Raw genomic sequence first — 25628 nt, 5'->3', positions numbered from 1 at the left:
TCATACAGCCGCTTTGGTAATAAGTATGGTGGTTCCTCAGGAAAATTGGAATTAATCTATGTACTGGTGGGAGATGTCATTCTGTAAATATGTTTCCCATACCCTTTTGGCCAATAGGAAAGAAAGATAGGAGGGACTTGGAGACAAGGAGGAAAAAGAAAGTAGTTAGGAGAGTCAAGATGGAGAGACTGGGGAGATAAGACGCTTGCCCCATTCCCCAGTAAGATAAGACCACGTGGAAATACATAAAATCGGGTTAATAATTAAGACAGAGCTAGCCAATAAAAAAACTAATACATGGCCAACAGCATTATATCTAATACAGAGTCTCAGTGTGTTAATCAGGGCTGGTGCATCGGGACCAGACCAGTTTTGGGAGGAAAAACCTTAACTACTTACAATGTACAAAAACTTTTATTTCCCAATCCCCATTCCTATCAATGGTATTTTGTCATACTAGAAAATGGTTGCTGAAAACACACACACACACACACACACACACACACACACACACTCACACACACAAAATGATTCAGTTATTCGACTCTTAAGCATATACCCAAATGATGCACATACGTGCAACAAGGACATCTGTTCAACTATGTTCATAGCAGCATTATTTGTAATAGCCAGAACCTAGAAGAAACCAAAATGCCCCTCAACTGAAGAATGGATGGAGAAAATGTGTTTTTTAAGATAAATCTGGCACTAAGGACATGTCCAGAGATCTACAAGGATGACCGCAACTAACAAACTAAGCAATACTGGAGAGGCTACCTTAAATGCCCTTCCTTGATAACATGATTGATGACTACCTTATATGCCATCATAGAACCTTCATTTAGCAGCTGATGAAAGCAGAAGCAGAAAAACACAGCTAAACACATAGCTGAAATGGAATCCAGTTGCAGAAATTGAAGAGTGATAAGCAAAGGGATTAAGATCAGGCTGGACAAACACATAGAAACAGATATCTGGAACAAGGGGAGGCTCTCATGGACTCCAGTCTGTTATCTGGGAAACCAGCATGGGACTGAACCAGCCCTCCTGAATGTGGGTGTTATTCAGGAGGACTAGGCATTCTCTGGGGCTTCTAATAGTGGTTCAATATTTATCCCTAGTATACGAGTGGACTTTGGAAGCTCATTCCACACTGAGGGATACTCTCTCTGCCTGGACACATGTAGGAGGGCCTAGTCCCTGGTATAAATGATATGACAGACTTTGAAGACTTCCCGTGAAAAGCATCACCCTCCCTAAGGAGCAGAAAGTGAATGGGATGGGGTTTGGTGGGAAGAAAAGGGGAGGAGGGGACTGTGTGGGAACTGGGATTAAGTTGTAAAATAAGCTTGTTTCAAATTTAAATTAAAAATTATTATAAGAAAAAACAAAAGAAAGAAGACAATAATAAAAAGACACAAATTAAAATGGTAATATTATAATTTTCAGAAACTTGACACTAAGAGTCTATTAAGAACTATGAGCCCCCAAGTTTGACAGTACAGATGACATGAGCAAATTCTTGGACACACACAGTTCATCCATTTGAATAGTATTCATGAATAAATAACAAGTAAGAAGATAACAATGAGAATTTCTTTCATGAAAGAAGAAACCAAGGTCTAATGACAAAACTGCTAAATTTTCTTATATCTTTAGGAATAAAACAAATGCTTTTCAGATCAGTCACAAAACTTGTAGAGGTAGTCAATCTTCTATAGCACATTCTCATAGTTCTCCATTGTGCTGATATCAGAAGCAAGGAATCAGAAGAAAGAAGAGGGAAAGAAACATGAGATTGTGGGACAGGAGAGCATGAGGGATGTAAGTAGTAGGAGAGAGGAAGAGAGAGGCAGAGGACTAGAAGCTAAAAATCAGACGCTTTTCTGAACCGACATACAAAGAGTTCAACAACATTCTAGAGAGCTCATTCCAATAATACATTAAGATGCTGTCAGCATCTACTGAATTATATCTGAAAAATTAAAGGAGCATATATATGGATAGTTTTACCAGGTGAACAAAACAGAAACAGATGTTATGAGAATATATCTTTAGGCAGAAAGTACTTAATAAAATTCAGAAGTTTTTCATAAGAAAAACTTAGAACAAACTTCATATAGCAATAACATGCCCTAACATAATGCAAAACTCCCACTGTGTAATCATAATATTCAATAAATGGAATGTATGTTTTGCCTGTAAATGTAATGGAAAAAGGTGTCATTTCCTTTCTTCACTAACAAAATGATGAAAATTCTATATGAAAAAAATTTGGAAACAGGATCAAACACCCATACATAAACACTGAGTCGAACTAGAACCCAGATGCAGATGGAGAAGAGAACACCAGGTGGCAGAAACACATGCAGACAGCTTACCTGAACAAGGAGGAGCTAACGGCCACTAGACTGATATCTGGGAAGCCAGCATGGAACTGACTCAGGCCCCCCTGAATATGGGTCTCAGCCAGAAGGACTGAGAAGTTCAAGGGATCTCAGACAGTGGAGCCAGGATGTATCCCTGGTGCACAAAAGGACTTTGCGAACAAATCCCCCATGGAGGGATAACTGCCTTAATCTAGAGACAAGAGAGAAGCCCTAGTCCCTACTTCACATGACCTCTCAGATCTAAATGACCCCAACTGGATGGCATTCCCCTGCATATGGAATTGGGGTGGGGGATGGGAGGGGAGGGTGTTTAGAGTGCATGTGAGAGGGCAGAGAGGGTAAAAGGGAGGGCAGGAGGGAGGGAGGGAGAGGAGGAGTGAGGGAGGGAGGGAGAGGGAACTGGGATCGACATGTAAAATAATAAATTAAATTAAAAAAAATTCTTTGACTCTAAAATTTAAGTTCAAGGACAAGTTACTGGGGAAAAGGATTTCTATTTTTGTTTCCACAAAAAATGAAAAGATGTGGATTCCTTCCAGACTAATGTGGTTTGATCAAGCCAGACTGCCTGAAACAGAGTATGAGGTGATCCTACATTCAAAACAGCTGGACAAAGCAGCCTTACAGACTATAGCCAGGATTTCTGAATCTTCTTCGAATCCCCCCATGACAGCACCCCTTACCAGCAGGAAGTAGTTTGGAAAGAACAACACCCAAATTCCCAAATATTATCTATAAACATTTGTTTTCACTTAAAAAAAATAAAATAGATTGTTTCTATTTTAAATTTAAAAAAAGAAAAAAAAAAACAATATATTCAGGCATTAAATACAAAAAGAAAAACATTAGGAGGTCTATGTGGACAAGGATAATCCAAAAAAGGAATTAAATATTCATTATTGAATGAAACATGATTTTAGTCAAAAACTCTAATATTCTAAAATAGAATTATCTTAGAAAACTAACTTCATCATCATTTCAGGAAAAATAATCAACATATAAATTTCATAAAGTAAATGCTTATGCTGAATTGAATATTATACTATAAAAAATATGTGTGTCAGATGGTGCTTGCATAAGTAGGTAGTGATCCTATGTATCAATTAAAATTCTAAAAATACATTTAAATCTTCCCCTAGCTTAGGAAATTTTATTTTCTAATAAAGGTGAAGCAAACCATAACACATTCTTACACACTATCTTAAGCACACATTTATGCATACTGATACTTTGATGTACTCACACAATAACACACTCATGCACATAAACACACAGAAACATGAATAGTTTATGGGGATAAGACTGTGAATCTAGAGAGATATGAAAAGTTATGGGGAATTTTCATGTAGGTGTGCTTTTGTTTACTTGCTGTACAGAGTATAGATACTGTCTTGAGAGTGCATAGATAGGTTTACAATTATGCCTGGGTAATTTGGACTCTCCTCCTCCCACCCAAATTAATTTTCCTGAACAAATCATGATCAAGCTATGGGCACAATAGTGTTTTGGTAGAGTTTTATTTCAATACCTCTATATTCCCCTTTTCCTTTCTTTCACTTCCTATTCCCCCACCACAGTCCCATCCACTACTCAGAAAGGGAAAGGCCTCCCTAGAGGAGTCAACAAAGCCTTGCACATTCAGTAAAGGCAGGACCAAGACCTCATCCCCAATCCCACACATTGAGGATGAGCAAGATATCCCTCTATATATAATGGGCTTCAATAAGGCAGTTTATGCACCAGGGATAGATCACTGTCAAGCTGTTAGGGGTTGATTGAGTCAAAAAGCCAGGTAAATATGCTAATATGTGTACCCTGTAAAAGTGTAGATTGCTTAGAAGACTAAAACTCAGAAAATATAGATATATCTTTTATGAGAATGCACATACTGAGGTACAAGAGTCAAATCATCATTATCTGTACCTTCCAGCCTTCTACCATTCTCCTTTTCCCTCAGTGCTCCCAACTCTTTTCCTCTACTGTCCCTCCCTCCCATGTTTTTTTGCCTCATTTTTCTTTTCTTCTGAATTCTGGCTTCTTATATCAGCATTATCCAGTCCTGTGAGAATGTGCTATAGAAGACAGAGATCCTCTTAAGGTTTTGTGACTGACTGGAAAATCATTTGTGTTATGGGACAATTCAGCAGAACTGTCACCAGACTTTACTTGTTCCTATATTCCATAATCTGGAAACTGTTATTTTTTAATGTTTATTTCTTCCATTGTTTCTATGCTGTTTTGAAACTCATTTTTAGTTATTATGTGTGGAGGAGTATGTCATATACAGAAGTTAAGAGAGTGGTATACACAGGCTCCATCTCGATACAAACTCCACTCTAAAGAAGTTGACTAGGACCGTGAGATACTATAATCAATGAAGATAATTATAGATTATTAATAGGGCTCTAAATAAAAATAAATTTAAAAGACATAACCAGTGGTTAATAGTACAAATTATATGTGTTTAAACATGAAACTCTTATTAGCCTATAGCAAGAAATAAAACTAGATTGAAGTTGTTGAATATTCTGTTATTTTTATGTTTTCTAAATGCTTCATATAATGCTTAAAAATCAATATGGGTGAGTTGGCAAGATGGCTCAGCAGGTAAAGGCACTTGCTGCCAAGTGTAATGACCTTATATCAATCTGCTATAGTAGAAGGGAAGAAACAACTCCTCTTTGGCATCCCCTGACAATGCACACAAGTGCACATCAAATAAGTAAAATTCAATTAAAAAAAATCAACGTAGCAATTCAAATTTGAAAATTCACCTGCAATATATGTTGACTAAAGGCCTGTTGTTTAAAAAAGGCTTTTTATTTATATGACAGTTTATTTGACCTGAAAGGGTTTGCAAATCACGGATATTAACCTTTTAAATGGGTTCCAGATTCTAGTGAAAAACTTCAAATAATGCTTAAAAAATTCTCTATATTATAATATTCCATTTTTCATGGAGCACATTAGAAACTTACATACCACACACAAACATAAAACACACACACACACACACACTCACACACACACACACATACACACACACACACACACACATACACACACACACACCATACACATACACACATCAGTTGAGGGCTTTATCTTTCTGTGTTAAGTGCCTATTATTGATATTCTTGTTACTCTGAAATTCTTAACACTGAATGAATTTCCATTGCTTCTAGGCTCTATCTTCTGCTATTGACAATGTTCATATTGTGCAAACACATGGTTTTGCATTGAAACATTTTGTATAAATGATATAATTATATGATTATACCCTTTCAATTTGAAAATAGTTACCATTTCTCCATCAAAAGCTGATTTGGATGAATTCTTTTGTACTTTTTACTATTGTGTATTAAATGGAATAATCCCCATAAAATTCCCAGGGGATCCTCACTTAACCTCTCTCAGTAGTCATAGAAGAAATTAGTTCTACCTAGTTCCCATGGAAATAGGGTTTTGTACATAAGTCAAAACAATCCTTACTATTCTCACAGTAAATAAGTATGCTGAGTGGCTCAGAATTAAAGAAAAGAGAGAAAAATATAATAGTGTTCATCAATTCAAAATAAGCTTTAATGGCCCCAATATAACATTTTTTAATTATTTCAGACAACACATTTTACATGCAAATATTGAAAAATTATTGCCATGCCCACCTTGTTAGCCGGAAAGTCTTTCTTTTATTTAATTTTACTTTTTATTTAATTTTGTAAATGTATTCTCATGTGGTTGTCATTGAGCAAATGGTACTGCAAATCAAATTTATATAACAAGATATTCTAAATAATTTAAAGAAGTAGTTCTTTCTATAATTTTATTAAAGAGTTGGCATATGTGCCCATTAGGAAAACATTTCATTTTAATGTGTGTTTATAATGTGAATTGGCTTATTAAGATGACAGAATCTAAATGCAGAAAAATTTAAACCAATGTACTCACTATTGCTAAAGTTTTAAATTCAATATCACAGGGTGATTCTATGAGCAAATTCAATACCTTTCTACTTATATTCATATAGATTTATTTTTGTTATTTTTATTTGGCATACATACACACATATATATTACTATACTCATGTGTCTGATTATATATCTGAATACTATGTGCATGCAGGGGCCTGAATAAGTTAGGGAGGACGTCAGACTCTGTGAAACTGCAGTTAACTGGCTGTTTGGAGTCACCAAATATGAATGCTATGGCTCTCTCCTGCAAAAGAAGCAAGAGCTCTGATCATCGGAACCATCTATCTCTACCACCTATTCATGTTTCACAGGAATTACTCTGTCAAGTAGGGGAAGACAACATGTTTCTAAGTACTAATCACCATTTTATTCTAAATGTTATAGATTTGCTGCTAACACAATATATACCATTCAGCCTTTTAATGTTGGTATATAAAAACCTACTCAGAAAAAAAGCATCTTTGGGGTTAAGGGTTTATTTTGAAAGTCTGGGTCACCAGAGCCTGAAGCAACTTGTCATATATTATGTCCATAGTCAAGAAAAGAGAGATGAGGTGTTGTGGGGATGGCCCACAGTATAAATGACTTTGTTGTTCAAGTGTGAGGATCAGAGTTTGGGTGTAGGTACACTCGCACCCACACAAATGCTGAGAAGGGCTGCACTACCCGAGATCCCAGTGTGGGGTAGAATAGATAAGATCCACAACAGGAAACTTCCTAGGAAAAAATGTGTATGTGAGTCTGACTTCAGTAAGAGATTTGTCATAAAAAAGTGGAAAAGAGTCAAGGATTACCTAACATACCTTTTCATTCTCACACATGTACACATGAGTACATATAATACATAGACACAAAGACCGGGGGAGGGCAGAGACAGAGAAGGGGTTGGAGAGAGGGAGATGGAGAGATATCCTTGATCAACTGTCTTCTTCTTATGTATTCTATGACTGAGGCTCAGGAAAGGGTGCAGCCCTCCTTTAGGCTGAATATATATATATATATATATATATATGATCCCTGACAGAGACCAATCTAATTTATACAATCAATCTGCATTAAGTCTTATCTTCTAGGTAGTTGCAGATCCAGATCAAGGGAATGCAATTTGGAAAACAATAAGTCAAACTTTCACTATTTGCAGACAAACTTTCACTATTTGCAGATGATATGATAGTATATATAAGTGACCCCAAAAATTCTTCCAGGGAACTACTGCAACTGATAAATATCTACAGTAATGTGGTGGGGTACAAAATTAATTTAAAAAATCAGTAGCCTTATTATATACAAATGATAAATGGCCTGATAAAGCAATCAGAGAAACAACACCCTTTATAATAGCTCAAAGTATTATAAAGTATCTTGGGGTAACTCTAATCAAACAATAAAAGAACTATATGACAAGATTTTTAAGTCTTTGAAGATATTAGAGAAGAGATAAGCAAATGGAAAGATCTCCCATGCTCACTGATGTGTAGGATTAACATAGTAAAAATATCAATTTTACCAAAAGACAACACTAATTATTGTTGGTATTCTACCAGACTGGGTGTCTGTGTTTCCATTTCACCAAAACAAATATATACGATTACTTACTTACCTAACATTTTGCTTTCCATGATTTTTTTTTATTTAGCTGTGGTCAATGTCATCTCTCTCTCTCTCTCTCTCTCTCTCTCTCTCTCTCTCTCTCTCTCTCTCTCTGTATGTGTTTGTGTGTTAGTAATAGAAAATTTCAGAATGCTACCCATTTTGTTACTTTATATTTCAGTAACTATTCTATTATTTGTACTAATTTTATGCTGTGACAAGCTAATAACTACATACTAGTATAAACTTTAGAATTTTTAAATAATTTATGTATTCTTTTAAATTTTATTTTACATTCCAACCACAGTTCTCCCTCCCACACCTCCTTCCACCCTCCATTGCATACCTCTATCCAATCCCTATGTATTCTCACAGACAAGGAAATGCTACTCTTTAGATTACAGTGTAGGAATTGATTATTCTCAGAAAGACAATTTGAACATCCCCTGATTATTCTTTTAGGACTGCTGAAGTACAATAGAGAGACAGGCAATGTTTTGGGGATGCAGGGAAGAACAGGACCCCTTTGCTTCCTGTGTCAAGGTAAAGCCTCTGAAAATTTGAGAAATAAGAAATCCAGGACAATTAATGATGTTCTCTGTAGAGGTTGCTAATATAACAGTAATATTTCCTTTACAAACAAATATCATGCTAAAATAGTCATTAACTATTCCTGAGATCTAAGCCTATACAACGTGTAAGTGATGTCTCATTTTCTCCTGGATATTTTATAGGAATTTCACAAACAAAATCATTAATTTTGATTATAATGAAGTTATCCTAATTTCCTACATTTACACTTTGATCCTATCAATTGAAATTCTGTCATGTGTACACAGAGGCTACCATATAACACCACTAAGGTTTTCTGGCAGCCTTTGACAAATTAATTTCAAAACCTACCCAATTGGAGTCTATTAGTATTGTAAAGACAGTGAAGTTTCACCCTTTGTGAAACCCATATCATACAACAGTACATCACACTGTGGTACTGTTCCTGATTGGCTTTTCTTATTTGTGTGTCAATTATATGTTACAATCTCTTTAAATAAATTTTAACTCTGCTTTGTACAGTGTTGTGCTGAAATTACTTTGTTAAGTCAAAAAACCCGAATTTGGCTGAATGGAGTTTCCTATATGAGAAACTGAAAACCTATCCTCCAGTCCCTGTTCATATGATACTGTGAAGTTCCACTCTCCCTGTTTCAACCCATGCTATTTCTTCCCTTCTGAGGTGAGCTATCATGTTTCTCTGAGGAAAGAATATTTTCCATTCTATTCTTGCACACAACATTGTATCTCTTGAGTAAGGTATACTGATTCACTTTAATCTGTAGCTTTGGATGCTAAGGAATAGATAGTAAGTTTGGACCACCTCCTGAGATTCTGTCAACATCAACGACAACAACAACAAAAACCAAACAAGGAAGAAATAAATGAATGGAAATAAAGAAGGAGAGAGAAAAAAGAGGAGGAGAAAGAACAACTGGCTATCACCTAAAAGTTCACTTGGGAGCTATTTTTATCCTACATCATTCCAATGTAGTAGAAAGAAGGCAATAGATACCTTGATATTTTAGGTTATTTCTTCCTCCCAAATTAACTTTCTCCAGTAAGATAAATGGGAAGATGAATACAAGATAGATACTTGTTTATCGATAATAGATAATCTCACTCATTTTAGTCTGAGGTAATTCAGATACACAATTATCCCCTTATAATTCAAAAATGTCTTTATCTTCTGATTCCTTTTTTTTTTTTTTCTGTCCACTCCTATGCTTTAACATTCCTGCTCATGTTATTACCAGGCACAATGTTCCATTTCACTGCAAATGATCACTGTTTGTTTCTTCTTCAATGACTTGTCATTTATGCTATGAAGAAGTTTGTACATAAAAGCTCAGTTACTTCATTATGAATCTTGATGTGAAGTATTACATATTCATGTCACTTTTAAGAATAGCATGCATTTTTAAAACCACAAATGAAATTCTATATGACTGAGTGTCTGGCCACAGAAGGAGATACAGGCAACACTTAAGAGAAATAACAGTTTATCTTGGTTACTGTTGTGACCACATTCTTTATAAAACTGTGTATTTGTTATGATATTGCAATGAGAAATGATACACATACACTGAAATGTTAAGCCAATTTGAAGAATATTGCTTCAAAGACAATATTCTTAGTTGCGAATGTTATTGAAGTCATATTTCATGGCAAATTCAAAGAGAGTTTTAAAAGTTTAGTGTTAGAGAAAATATCATGGAGGAAACAGATCTCGTGACAGATACCTGTTTAAGTTTGGTGAAAGAAAAGAAGCAGGTAACCTACAAACTCCATAACACAGATCTAAAGAAAGAGGTCACATGACTGTTTCCATGTAATAAGAGCGATCACTTACAATGAGATGCATACAATGGGGTACTAATGTGATAAGAGACTGAAAGTCACTAGAATTGAGCAAATAAGGCACCATTCTAGCCATTTTCAACAAAGAATGAGTTTTCTAAGTAAAGAATCAAAATAATTTAACTGGATTGAAATATTACCTCTAATTCACAGTATTTGACATATGACCATGAGAGGGGTTTATGGAAGTTTGAATGTAATTGGCCTCCATAAACTCACGGGGAGTGGCTCTATTAGGAGGTGTGGCTTTGTTGGAGTCCTAATGGCCTTACTGGAGGAAGTATGTTACTAGGGCAGCAAATTTTGAAATCTCATGTATAGTCAAGCACGGCTAGTGTCTCAGACCTCTTCCTGTTTTCTGTGGGTCAAAATATTAGAACCCTGAGCTCCTTCTCCAGCACAATATCTGTTTGCATGCTGCTTGCTTCTTACAATGACAATAATAAACTAAACCTCTGAACTGTGAGTGAGCCAGCCCAATTAAACATTTTCCTTTATAAGGGTTGTAGTCGTGGTGTCTCTTCACAGCAAGAGGAAGCCTAAAAGAGACTTCCAGTCTATTCTTTTTAGAATTAAATTTTTTATCTTAACATTATGCTGTGTATTTTGTGAGAATGCTGAAACATTTGAAAAAAAGATGGAGAACAGATACTTAAGAAATAAAGGTATGAATATATCATCCCATTCTAAATGTCTATAAGCAAGGCAGAAGATGTAGGCTGTGGATCTCACCATTATTTTTTGATTTCATTGATTTTATACTTTTCAACTTAGTATGTAAGGAACTTAGATATTATCAACTATGAAATGTTATATATTTTGCTATGTAAATTTATGATGAGATGATAAGCTAGACCTATATTATTCTCTTTGATGATGAAATGTCAAAAGCCAGAAAAAGTACAGTTTTTAGCTTATAATGGTGGAAACTGCATCATGGGTGGTTAAGCTATAAGAGGTATTATGATCTGCATGCACCAGCACTGAAACTGTGATATATTAGTCCATCAATGATATCAGATGTATAACCCTTTTGCCTTCCTGCAGTATCCCCTGAGCATCACACAGACAATGCTCATGTGGTGAGAGGCTATATATCTTGGCAAAGCTGTAATCATGTAAACTAAACTTACCACAAATTAAATAATTTCAAGAATCTTACAACTAACTTCAAGCACCATCTATCCAAGTCAAGACCAACTAAACCAAAACTTGACTTATCCATGCTCTTAGCAATCTCTTCTCTTATGAACAATACATTCTAATTTGCCCTATTTATAAAAGATTATTACTACTCACAAGACATCTTCTTTAGTGTTCTTAAACTGAAAGTGAATTAAACTGCACTACTCCACATTTAATACCTTGTTACTCTCTAATTCATACTGTTGGAGTTTGGTTAATAAGAGCTAGTAGCTGAGTGCCTGTTAGAATTGCAATACTCTGTCTTCCATGTGTGTCAATATACAAAAATTGGTTCATGGGCAAGACAGCAATAGTCTTACATCTCAACATGAGACATTGGGAAAGAATACTTTAACTCAAAAGATGAATTTTACTTGGCAGAACCTGTTGCTGTCACTGAACCACAGCTCAGCTTTCCTGGTCCAGCTGCTTTTACTCTTCTCCAGATGCTGAGACTAAAGCCACTTCCTGAAAATTTTTTCACATGCTAATCTCCATTTTAGAACCTACTTTGTAAAACATGTCTCATTTATGACAAAATCATAAACTTAGCTAGAAACTCTTCTTAAATTTTTAAAAATTTGACAGTTTTATGTATCAGTCAATTTTGTTTTGTATTCAAACCTACAGTGCACTGAAACCAGTTAAGGGAGAGACTATATAGGAAAGGCCTGGCCCTACCCAACAACTGTGGAATCCATAATAAATTTTAAAATTGAATATCTATTTTTGTAGCATTGGAAAAGAAGTACAAAGATAAGATTGCAATAGAATCTTGATTATGATAATGATAATAATACATAGTCAGATATGACATCTTGAAGCAACTAAAATAGTTAATTAAAATATACTAATTCATAAATATGTGTTACATTATTAAAATATTTTCACTCTTTTTAATATACTTTAAATTTATATTTTAAACATTTTAATATACTATTTTAAAATTCTTTTAGAATTCCATAAATATATAAATTATATTTTGATCAAATGTAACTTAATTTGATAGAGAAAAACTATGGACATTAGTGTTTAAAAATATCTAGAACTACATTAGGACAATGTTTATCAGCATCTAGAATTTTAATATTTTTAATTTACCTTATATTTGGTTCAATTTTACTTCCATCTATAGGGATATGAACACTAGGTATTATAGGAAATATAGATTTCAGTGGTTACAAAGGAAAATATTTATGTCTCTGGACCAAACTCTATGATTTAATAACATGGGATAAGTAGATGAGTATGGAAAGCCACAGCCCCAAGATGGCGCCTGGCTGGATGCCAAGTAATCTGAGCTTAGCTGTAAACAAGCCTTATTTGTAAGTGCTTGATGGATCTAGTGCGCTTCCTCCTTCTGTGGCCTATCCGGGATCGCCAGGTGGCATGAGATGATTGGGCAGTGAGAGTACATTTAAGGGCTTGCTGGGACTGGGAGAAGCAGAAGCTGATGTACAAGGTTCCTGAAAAAACTGCTTGAAGAAGAGTTGTGGTCGTGTTTCCTTGCTGGCCAAGGTAGACAGGACAGATGACGGCCTTAAGGCCCTCATCTACTCATTTATGTTTTAATTTATTAGAAAAACAGAATATATTTCTCTATATTTCATAATAAACCTCCACTAAAAATGTTTTGCATGTTAGAGGCTATGCAAAGAGATTACTGGCTTATATAGTTTCAAGTAGTATTTGATTGCTTTCTCCCACAACTCAGAAAAGATGCCAAGATTAAATATGATGGAAATATTTATCATTTATTCATTCCACGAATTAAAGCAAAATTGTCCTCTTTACCTACATTAAATCCCACTGTACCCCATGAATGTCTGATTTGAATGTGTTATATCCAGCATCATGCTACCTGTATACTCATAAACTTTTTACAAATTTTGTATATACTCACATCAAATTCAAGTAGTAATGACTATTAGCCAAAATACTCATAGATAGACATGATTAGCCATAGATGGACAATGTGGGAAATTGAGGATTTAAGTGACATGCCAAATACTACATAGCAAATAAGTAGCACTGTAATCAAATTTCTTGATTGCCACCGATGATCACAAAAACTGATAACTCTAATATATAATATATTGTACAAATTCTTCAGTTCAGGCTCTATTTTCTTTTTTTGGGGGGGGGGTTGGCCAATGGAATACTCTCTCTTGATGGTTAAGGGATATCCAGTGTTAATATTTATAGGAACTTACTGCTTAACATTACATTTTAAATTCTTCTAGAACTTCAAATGTCTATGACAAATCTCTCCTCTCAAGTGGTCTAACACCATTTTTATTAAATATGTTAAATACATGCAATATTAATCCATTATTTATTCCAGACTTTATATTAAATTTGCATTTTATTTTGAGATATTTTACATACCCAAACAAAATATTTGTGTTTATTTTTACCCATGTTAAACTTCTATAAAGAAGGGGGATTTGAATGTTCATCTAAGAATTTTCCTCCTGCTAACAAGTTCTTAACTATGATGTCTTCAGTGGTTAACTATAAATTTTCATCTTATATTACTGCCTTTTATTATGAATATTCTCTCAAAAGACAAGACTGTAGCTGTTTATTCACTTCCAAATATGCATGAAAAGCACTAGAGCATAACTTCACTATGGGCACCAAGGAAAAATAGATGTAGACAGATCCCAGCTGTATTCATAACATCTCAGGGAGAAGCTATAGACTTTAATTATCACTTGTAACTGGTATAACTTAGAATCACTTGCAATTTGTATATCTTATCTTATAATGTCCTTTAATGGTCTGTGAAAATGATTTACAAATTAACAGGAAACCATTTATTTTACTGATTGCTTAAATCCGCAAAACCATAGGTAAAAACTTTCCACAATATCTTTATTACATATTTTCCAAGGATCCCATATAAATGTTTTATTATTGTCCTAAACAGCTACTGATAGATGGAAGACACTAATATGTTATGGGAAGATATAAAGGACATCACAAAGGAGCCTGTGAATATTCTACATGATTGTTAGCTGTTAAGCAATCAACAGACACAGAGAGGTGAGGTGAATAGGAGGGCTGTGGGTGGGGATGGAAAGGAGAAACAGCAAAAATATTGTGAATGGAATGGAGGCAGGTAGTGATGGGAATAGGAAGGATACGGTGCTATGGGTGGAGAATGAGTTGAGAGACCATTGGAATTGGGTAGCATTGTGGGAGTGGTTTGTATCCCTAACGCGATAGAAACTTCCTGTAATATATGAGGGCTACCTTAGGGAGGACTCCTAGTAATGGATGATATGGAGTCTGAACTGGACATCTTCTGTGGTGACACTGGGTTACATGCAGTTGAGCTGCTGATTGAGTGGGTCCTGCAGAAATCCCTAAAGAGCCCAGTCTGATATGAAGCCTGAAGGCCACTCTCTGAAAACAGACAGCAGGTCCTATTGCTGAACAATACTTAGAGTAGGGCTGTTTTGTGTCTACATAGAGCCTTCACCCCTAGCTCCTAGTCTCTTTGGCATGAGAAAATACTCTACATTCCACATGGAAGAGAAATATGGACACCAACTTAGCCACTACCCCACACCCAGCCCCCCACCACACATACACAATTTGTCCTGTTTGCAAGATTTGCTGGGCCAAGGTAGCACAGAATTTGCAGGAGTGGCCAACCAATGTTTGGTTTAACTTGAAGCCCATGTTACAAAAAGGAGAGAGCCCATGTACCACACTGCCTAAATTGATAGAAATAGAGACTGGATAGCAAAGAAACTTTGATTAGAACAGAAAACAACTAACAACAACAATACAAAACCAATAAAATGAAATGACTCAATGAAATTCTGCTGCTACACACATGGATCAGTGTTTTCTACAGTTGTTATCAGTGAGGTTTCCTACAAGAGCAGATGGAAGCAGGTACAGAGACCCGAACTCCAGACATGACACAAAGAGTCTTCAATGGAAGTTCCCATTGAGTCCCTCCTCTTGGAGATCATAGAAATGTACAGAGAGCAAGAAAGATTATAAGAATCAGAGGGGATGGAAGACACGAGGAGAACATGCCTACCAAAAAAACTAAGCAGGACTCATATAGGCTAACCGAGACTAAAATGGCAAGCGCAGGTCATGAATGGTAATGTATGCATGTTATGGCTATTAGCTTGCTCTTTTGTTGTGACTCCTAACAGTGGAAATAGGTATTTCTCTGACTCTTTTTCCTGTTTCTTGAAACTTCTTGAAGTTTCTTGAAACTTCATCCTATTGAGTTGCCTTGTCCAGCCTTGATATGAAGGCTTTTGCCTTGCTTTGTTGTATCCTGTTTTGTTCTCTTTGGCTGTTGTCTCTTGGATCCATGTTCCTTTGGGAAGAGGAAATGGAGGCTAATGGATCTAGGGATGAAAGGAAGATCATGGAGTAGCTGGAGTAGCTGAGAGAAAGGTACAGAAGGGAAACTGATCAAGATGTATTGTATGAGAGAAAAACCTATTTTCAATACAAAATTTACAAAAAAAAATAGCAAATATTAAAAGGGGAAATAAATGAGTATTAGGAATAACTCTATATTTATTCCAAATTTGATAGCCTGGAAAACTGAATAAATGCTTGAATATGATTTCATAAAGTTGACATATCAAAATATAGTTGTAACTATAATGATGTTGTCATACCAATTATACCCCAAACTAAAAATGACTAGGCTGACTTATATTTTATAAATCATCTGAGATATAAGTTATAAAAAATTTCTTTTAGAAGCTATAAATGAGTACTTTGTAATTCACTTTATGATCCTGTGTTGCTCAAGTATCAAAGATAGACAAAGGCAATAAGAGTACAGATAAATTTCATGTCTGATCATATATGCAACATTAAGGCAAATGATGATACACTATAATCAAATCGTTGGTCAATTTGTTCAGAGCTATACTACACAACAGTGTGCATCATTGTCATCCCCAGAATGTGTACACCCTCTGCTTCAAATGACTACCAAGAAACATTTTATACATTGGAAGAAACTGTACAGTAAACACATTCCAGAATATATCAGAAGAAATCCTATAAGTTCCACAACATGGCTTATATTTTTGTTTAAGGTACAAAATGTATATTTCTTTTAAAGTATAAAATACTATAATGATTTTATACATCTTGCTGATAAATTAGTTAATTCTTTTTTCCCCCCCCCTGTGGTTATGGTGATAGAAATCTAGCATACACATACTTAGTGGTATCGTAAGCCCCTGGCTTCCTGAGTCACAATCAAATTATGCATCCAAGGCTGGTTTCAATACTACCATTTCACTGCATATCAGTTAGATAGTCAAATATTATCATAACAATTCATTTCTAGTCTTCTGGTACTACAAATTAAATCTATTATCACATAGAGTAAATTCTAACAAAAATAACACTATCTGCTATACTTAATCAAGATATTTTATTTAATTGTTGGTCATACCTGAGTTAGTTCATTAATATCTATAAGTCCATTACTGTCTGCATCAAAATGCTTGAACATTTGATCCACCAACAGTTTCTTCCTAGGTATGTCATCACCGTTAGAATTCTCATTTTCTTGTGTAATGTACTTTTGATTTTGTAAATCTAAAAGCATACTTTTCATCTTGCTGTACTCAGTGGCCAAGCAGTTGTCTCCTGTAACAAAAAAAAAATTGAGTTATTTTTGATGCAATCTTATTTAGAACAAATTTTTTTATTAATATTTAAAAATGATGTTATATGATCAATGTATGCAGTACAAATTTTTTTATTTCCAATTATGCATACTTAAAACTTGGGAAAAAATAAGTAAACTGTTCTCAAGATAATGGGAAATGTTTTGCCAAGGTAGCAAAATTTACTGTTTTTTTAAAGAGAAAAACATTAATATTTGAAGAAACAGGAAACCATGACACCCAATAGATATAAAGTTTAAATTAATTGTCTCAGTTTTTATCCTCATGCTACAGCTTTACATTGATAAACTCAAATGTACACAAAAGGGGCTGGGGAAATGGCCCTGCTCTTAAGGGCACTTTCCACTCTTGTAGAAGACTAAAGTGTAGTTGCTGTCATCCATGTCAGTGGGTTCACAACAGCCTATTACTCTATCTACAGAAATCTAGACACTATTCTGACCACCATAGATATCCTCCCTAGGATGCATATATGCACACACACAAATATACCCACAAATAAAATAAAACAAACCTGTTTCTCCTTTTAAAATGAGTTTCAAATAAGAAGGCTAAAGGTTTCAGTATGCCTGATTGTGTACTGCACCTCATTTACTTTTTGTGCCATTATAATTGTGCCACATTACACAAGATTAAGTTAAATATATTTAAAATATATTGGCTTGTTTTTAAGAAACTATCCTGCATTTCAGCCTGTCTGTCTATATTTAACATTTTCTATCCCCATCTGAAAATATCCTTAAAAGCAGAAAGCACATATCAGCATCTTCACAGGTGTCTTTTCTTACTGCCACGGTATCCACTTACCTCCTTTTAAAGTACTTAGATTATCATATAATTATGTGTTTTTATTTCATACTGTGAGGTTTAAACTTTGCAAATCTCATCTCCAAGTTAAAATTAATTGTAATAAAATATTTTCAGTATCTTCTAAGTATAAATATTAATAACAGGGATATTACAGTTAATTAAAGGAATTGCCTATCTAATGTTTCTCACAAAAAAGAGGAAAACAACAATTAAAGCTAATACAACTGCTCTGGTATCTTCACACAATTATTTCACTAAATATTTGCCTTCACAAGTCCTTATGATGTGGCCTGTAGAAGAAGAATATTGAGATAATTCAACTTGCTTACAGGAAACATGACATAAAATATAAAATGACAGTGAATAGTGCAATTATGAATAAAACAGTAGGTGCTATTGCTATATTAGTTGGGAACTTTACAACATATTTTTAGTTTAAAATACTAGCTCTATAATAGAGTTGCTTTTGACAATTAGGCTTGACAGCATTGACAATTTTAAAAAAGATTCCTAGGGATGTATAAATGTATGCCTTGGAATCCTAATGTTGAAAAACAGTATTTGATGTTCCATTCTCTTTCAAGACAAGATGGAAAACAGTCTATTCTAGAAGGAAAAGACATGTTCGTATTTTTTTTGAAGGGCAATGAAATGACTACTGTGCAGCGATTTGGCTGTTTAGTTATCCTGTCAAGAAGTTTTATTTTATTTATTTATTTTTTGTTCTAAAGAAAAGTATATGTTTTGCTACACAATAAGTCAATTTTACATTATTTTGTTCTCACTGAAGAATAGTAATATTAATGTTTCTATAATAGCAAAAAACTCACTGCCAAAGGAGGGAAGTGATCAAATCTAGTTCAATAGCTGGCAATTTTGGTGTCTGGAAGAATAGCACAAAAACAAAGCTTCAGGCATGTGTGTGAACTAGCATCTCAAAGCATAGCAAATCATTCCAATAGCTCTGGCTTAGATTTCTGTACAGACTTAAAGATAGGACAATTTATTTGAAGCAAACCTAAATGTTTAAATGGTATTTAAGTTAGTGTAGGTTAGTATGAAATAGTCTTTTGGAACGATAAAAATGAGTTTCAGTACAACATTTGCAATGTCGTCTGCAGGTCAGAGAATGGAAAGTAAGTATTTGGAGGTTGAGTTTATACTACAGAGAAAGGGGAAATCAAAATGTCAACGAGAAGAGGAATAGAAAGAAGAGGTAAGCATGACAATTATTTTAATTGATATTTATATGTGAAATATACATATTTGAAACTTTGTTACTTTAATTATCCAATCAAAATAATGTTAGAACTGGTGAGAAGGCTCCATAGTTAAAATCACTTGTTGCTCTTGTAGAAGATCCACATTCAGTTACTAGCAATCATTTAATTTGGGTCAGAACCACCTATAACAACAGCTGCAGAGGACCAGCTACTCACGCACGCACACACACACACACACACACACACAATTAATAAACTTAACCTTTAAAATACAAATTTTAGTAAATTTGTGTTTATAGAGTCTTCTCCAGTAACAATGATTTCACTGGCACTGACCACTTAGCTAAGTTTCCATTACCAGTCATAACATCCCTATTTTTTGAGCAAGTCTAAAATCCAATTAGAGGAGAGCCATTGGTTATCACCAAGGTATGTGTGTCATTACTGATCCTGTTGGGTTACTGTGCCATGTTGGTCATTGATGTGGTGATGGAGAACACATAAGCATACAACTGATCAATATGCAAGATGTAGATCCTACTTCAGATATTTTGTGAATGAGCACTTCATACCTATTCTCTGTACTTGGACCAGTTGTTTCTATGTTAAATATCTACTGTGTAAATACTTCTTTGATAAGGTAAGAAAGCTGTACTAATCCATGGATAGACAGAGATGAATTCAGAGGTAGTTAGAAATTGTGTCTATTTAACAGAATTACAAAATCTATTTCTTGAAAGAATTTACATAGTCTGACAACGCCAAATTTTTTGAAGAACTTAGAAGAAAAAGATCCTATCCATTTTTAAAAGTAGAAATATTTCATGAAAGCTAGTCTACAATTTGGTTTTCTACCATGTGCAAAGGATGTGTATTTTTTTCTGTATATAGAAGATTGGTATCTATATTTAAAATACTAATACAAGTTCAAGTAAAGTTATAGTTCTTTGATATGGTGTTCACTTATGTTTAGAACAAGCCTGTGAACTGCATTTACAAAAATTACTTTAAGAAAGCTCATTTCAGGGAAAACTGCTATTTCATTACCTGGACTTTGTTCTTGTCATTTTTGTTATAGGGTTATTAAGTTAAATTTACAACATACCTACTTAAATACTTTCCTAAGCTGTACAAAATTTCTAAACTTAATTGTGATATGGAAAATTTAATGTTCACGTCACAAAAAAATATCATAAGAAGAGGGCTTGGTTCTTTCAGTTTTCATGCTTTCCTTCAGATGAAAATGAACTCGATGCCTTTTAAAATCCATCATGTTCACAAATTTAATGCAGAATCCTTCCTGACTACGTTTTAAAGGAATGCCTTCATTTCAGTTTTGTAATGGTAAAAAACAACAAAGAATTTATAGCCATGTATACTTCATGTTTCTTTTTTTTTTTGTTTCTTACTTAAATTGTCTGTTTATCATGGGAGAAAATATTCTCTGAAGATGACATCTCAATATTTGTTAGCTTATTTATATATGTATGTGCATCTACATTTTAATGTTAAGATATAATAAGTCAGGACTACAAAGTTTGCTTGATTTTTTAGGATTTCATGAAATCAACACGAGTACTTCTACAAGTTTTGACTAATAGGTGTTAATTTGATTGATTTGATTGATTTGGGGGCTATAATATCTAATATGGTTTGGGAAATCTTAAAAATACTCCAATATTAGAAATTCTCCTTAAATAATATTCATTGTTTATAACATGACCTTCTACATTTCCTGATTACAGCCCTTGCTTATCTTTGAGGTATTTTATTTCCCTATATATGATATATAACTTAACAACTATCATTAATTCTTGTCTGTAGATGTTCAAATGAATGTTGACTAGCAGATATTCAGTTAACATCTCTCATTACATGGAAAAGCAACATTTAAACACATTTGCAGATTTATTTCCATGATTTTTCTGTGTATGTATGTGTTTGTGTTCATGCATATTCAAGTATGTGTGGGAATACATATTCATCCATATGCATATGGAAAACAGAGGATATTATCTCATGTCTTATTTAATCACTATCTACATACTCTTCTGAGACATGTTTTCACATTAGATCCTGGGGTCACTGACCTGACCACAGTGCATGGCCATCAAGTCTCAGGGATCATCCTATCTTTGCTTCCCCAGCATTGCGATTACATGATGTAGTTGTAAGACAATATTGTGTATTTTCAAAATCATAAAGTATGGGTCCTCATACTTGAGTAGAAAAGTAAATTGTGGAATGAGTTGTCCATTTCTATCATAATCATGGGAGACTAAATAAAATGTTAATATGTTCGTTTTTTATCTATGTGATAGATATGACTTAACATTTAAAATACTAATTTTAACTCTCCAATAGAGGTCTAATATAATTTTAAGCTGCTCTGATGTCTGTAAACATAAGTGGCATACATGTCTCATGACAAGAGTAAATTTCCACAAATGAAATTTCATATACCAATTATTGCCTGGTTTCAGAGAGAATAGCATAGAATGTAAGAAAAATGATGTCCTAAAGAAAATCTTATTTTAAACTTCAGAGTCTTGAAAAATATATAAAATATGCTTTCCAAAACATGCACCAAACTCACTGTCAGCCCTTAACCATTTAAACAGATGCCCTGTGAGAATTGAGAAAGGTACCCCCTCCCTATGATCACAGCTCCATCCTGCAACACTGGCTTTGCAAATGCTGCACAGCTTGCAATTCAGGCCCACCAACTGCACCAGCTACATGCCTTAGAACAGTGTGCAGTGAAGCAAAAATTCTGCCTTCATGCTTTTACTCAGGCCTAAATGCTCTACTGCTCTACTCTAACTTCTAACAGGGATACATATAACTATTTTAACACAATGTGCATTTTCATTATCATAAAATAAAATACCATGTATCTAAAGAGACCATCTTACCTTTTTTTTTTTTCTTTTTCTTTTTTAATACTGATGAAGTGAATTGTAAAAATGTGAGCACTTTCTTCCCTTTGTTTCTTTTGCCCTATTTGGTTATTTTATTTTATTTTATTCCATTTTACCTTTAGCATAATGATTTAGATATATGTTTTATAAGAAGCAACAGAAATGGTGTGGAATTAAATGAATGGAGAGATGGGAGGGTCTCAGAGGAGTTGAGTAAAAGGAAACTAATCAGAATATATTGCATGAAAAGAAAAAAAAACTATTCAAAAAGGAAAAGGAGGTATAACAAGTAAACTAGAACCCAGACTTCACATAAAACAGTGTCCTCTTGTTCGTCACCACAGTCTCTGTTAAAGCTCCTTTTCTGACTTTTCAGTTTGCTCATTCAGAGAGTGTGTTTTATATTAACACTGGAAACAGGAATCACTGATTCTGTGGAGTGATCCTGTTGTTATATGATCAGATTTTCCCAGAGAACAGACAAGATTTTAGCTGTTAGTGAGGACTTGATTCAGAACCTGTCCCTCAGAACAAGCCCATGTCTGGAAGGTTGCCAGATTAGAAACTAAAAGGGGAGCTATATAAGGCTTGTTCTTTATTTCCATCTCATTTCAATGATTTTAAACTTTTAACAGTTTTTTTTCCACTGACTTGGACCCTGCAAAGCAAAGAAAATACCTTAGCACATGATTTGTGTAAAGTTTAAAAGCATATGAAAAGTCCAAGGAAATTACAAAGCAACAATAAATGGATGATGACAACAGCTTTCAGAGTGTTCATACTGCGGGCCAGACTGGTTTCTTCAAGGACCTATTTCCCTCCACTTTCTTATTAAATTATGAGAGTAATTTAAATGACATGATAATTACTAATTTAAAAATATTTTCAGCACATTTTTACATACTTCTTTAAACAAATAAAGGCCTGGGGAAAAATATTTTAAGTCTTACTGATCTAACCTATCAACCTGAAACTGAATACAAATACAGGCAAAACTCTGGAAGTGGAGAAAGCAAAGACACACATATCCACCTGGATACATATTGAAGTTTCTCACTGAACTCGTGATTCCAGTGCAATTAAGATTTTCTCTGATATGTCAATATTCTTTTTTTTTTTTTTTGGTTTTTTGAAACAGAGTTTCTCTGCTTTGGAGGCTGTCCTGGAACTAGCTCTGTACACCAACCTGGCCTCAAACTCATAGAAATCTACCTGCCTCTGCCCCCCAAGTGCTGAGATTAAAGGTGTGCTCCACCAACGCCCAGCCAATATTCCTAATATATTGAGATTTAAAATGCATTAAATTGCCATGAATCATGCATAATGTTTGTGTATTGTTATGAGTAGTTTTTCTCTGCCAGCCTGGGCCCATTACAGCCCCAAATAACACACAGACTCTGTATTTGATATAAATGCTGTTGGCCAGTTACTATCATTTCTTATTGGCTAGCTCTGTCTTAAATATTAACCCATTTATATTATTCTAAGGACTTCCACGTGGTCTTATCTTACCAGAAAGAGGTAAGAGTTCTATTCTCTCCATCTTCCATCTTGGATCTCCTCTCTACCACCTCCATTTTCCTCCTAGTCTCCTAGCGCTGCCTATCTTGTGTTGCTATTGGCCAACAGTGCTTTATTCATTAACCAATAAGAGAAACATATTTACAGAATTTTCTCTGTGTCCTGAAGACTGTCTGGCAGACTCTTCCATGAAGCAGGAATCTTACAGCAATGCCCATCTTGTATCAGCAGACACTTTACTGTGTGTCCTGTAAGTCCAGTTTATACAGCATAAAGTCAAACAGACCAGACAAGAGCAGTATCTTGCCAAATGGCTAGTCTTGCCATATTGAAAGCAAACTCCATAACAAGATTCTTCGATGCTCATCTTCCTTTCTGACACAGGTGATGCTGTTGGCCAGTTGCTTGTTTCTTATCAGCTAGCTCTGTCTTATGTATTAACCCATTTCTATTAATCTAATTACTTCAATGTGGTCTAATGTTATGGGAGAGAGGGGCCGGCATCTACCCTGTAGGACCTCCATCTTGAATCTCCTCCCTACCACTTCCAGAATCCTCCTTGTCTTCTAGCCCGGCCTATCTTCCTTTCCTATTGGCCAACAGTGCTTTATTTATTAACCAATAAGAGAAACATAGTTAAAGAATGACATCTCCCATCAGTGTATGTTCTTATTACTTTCTAAAATATTATCTGGTTATTTGATGAACAGAAATATAAACATTCATTTATACTAAAAATAAAATAAATAAATGTAACAAAAAATAAATAAAAACCCTGCAACCCAGGAGAATTATGCTATTACTTCAACAGGTGGAATAATGCCCAGCATGTATAAGAAACCACCCCATTACCTCATTCACCAAAAAATGAAATGGAAAATTAAATTTCTTAAATTTACTTGAGATGAAATTTGAGAGGTACCAGAATCAAATCAAACAATTACAGCTAAGTTACAGAAATCTTACTGTGACATTTTCTTGTAAGGTCTATACTTAGGCTACACTATCTTTTTTCTGAGGGCTAATCCTCTGTCTGCTCTTTGCTGCTTAAATCTAAGTTAAAATCTCTACTTAATACATTTTCTGTCCAGTCCATACTGTCCTGGAATTCCTCCCTTTATCTAAGACTCTGGATTATCATATAGAGCTGTGTTTATACCTCCCACATCACTGGTAGTGACAACCACTTCAGCTCTTGAGGATCAAGTTAGAGTTGATTTCTAAAGGACAAGAGCTATTTGTTGTCAGACTTATGAATTTCCTGGTACATCTATTACTTGAGACTGTCTTAAGAGAACTCAAGATATTAGAAGACCGAATTTGCTGTTGAATTTGGAGAGGAAGCAAAAATGTTTTAGTATTAGATGTGTAAAGTAAGATCTCAATATTTCCATCAAAATAATACAGAATAGATTCTCTAACCTTCTAACTTTAGTAAAAGCTTCTCCTGCCTGTGTATCTTGAGAATAGAAATTGTGTTTCTTCAAAATGAATATGAATTACTGAAGAATAATGTTGATCTGAAGATTCTCTATATGATATCTTTTCAGTACTTGACTAGAGTTTGAGTCTTAGAGCTAAACTAAACAAGTAGTTTGTTATATATTGAGTATAAGGGAGACAATGAAATAAAAGTCATATAAATTATATTATGTGAGACTTATTAAGAGTGAATCAAGAGTTTGAATATGATCAAAACAAATTATATGAATCCTCAAACAATTAGTTAAAATATTTGATCTTTGTTTCTCAATTTTTATACTCATAATGCTATTTAATATCATCAGCATAATTTTTATTTTGAGCTCACTATAGAGTTTGTTTGTATGTTACCTTAGTGGGTAGTTTGATTTTTACCATCGCTGCTTCTGAGGGAATATCTCATCATTTCCTCTTAGCTAGTGTGAAATGC

General features: G+C 34.4%; 1 protein-coding gene across 1 annotated transcript in view; it reads right to left on the bottom strand.

Annotated features, from left to right (window-relative positions):
* Fstl5 (follistatin like 5) overlaps positions 1 to 25628 on the bottom strand; it is a 530620-nt gene that overhangs the window by 282132 nt on the left and 222860 nt on the right. The window contains exon 4 of the mRNA XM_051199180.1: positions 17004 to 17200. Within this exon, the coding sequence (XP_051055137.1) occupies positions 17004 to 17200 (197 nt within the window). The remainder of the gene's footprint in view (positions 1 to 17003; positions 17201 to 25628) is intronic.

This window comes from Phodopus roborovskii, unplaced genomic scaffold (assembly GCF_943737965.1).
Source record: "Phodopus roborovskii unplaced genomic scaffold, PHOROB, whole genome shotgun sequence".
NCBI classification, from domain to species: Eukaryota; Metazoa; Chordata; class Mammalia; order Rodentia; family Cricetidae; genus Phodopus; species Phodopus roborovskii.
The sequence above is the reverse complement of the archived record's forward strand: the minus strand, read 5'-3'. Positions and strand labels throughout refer to the sequence as shown.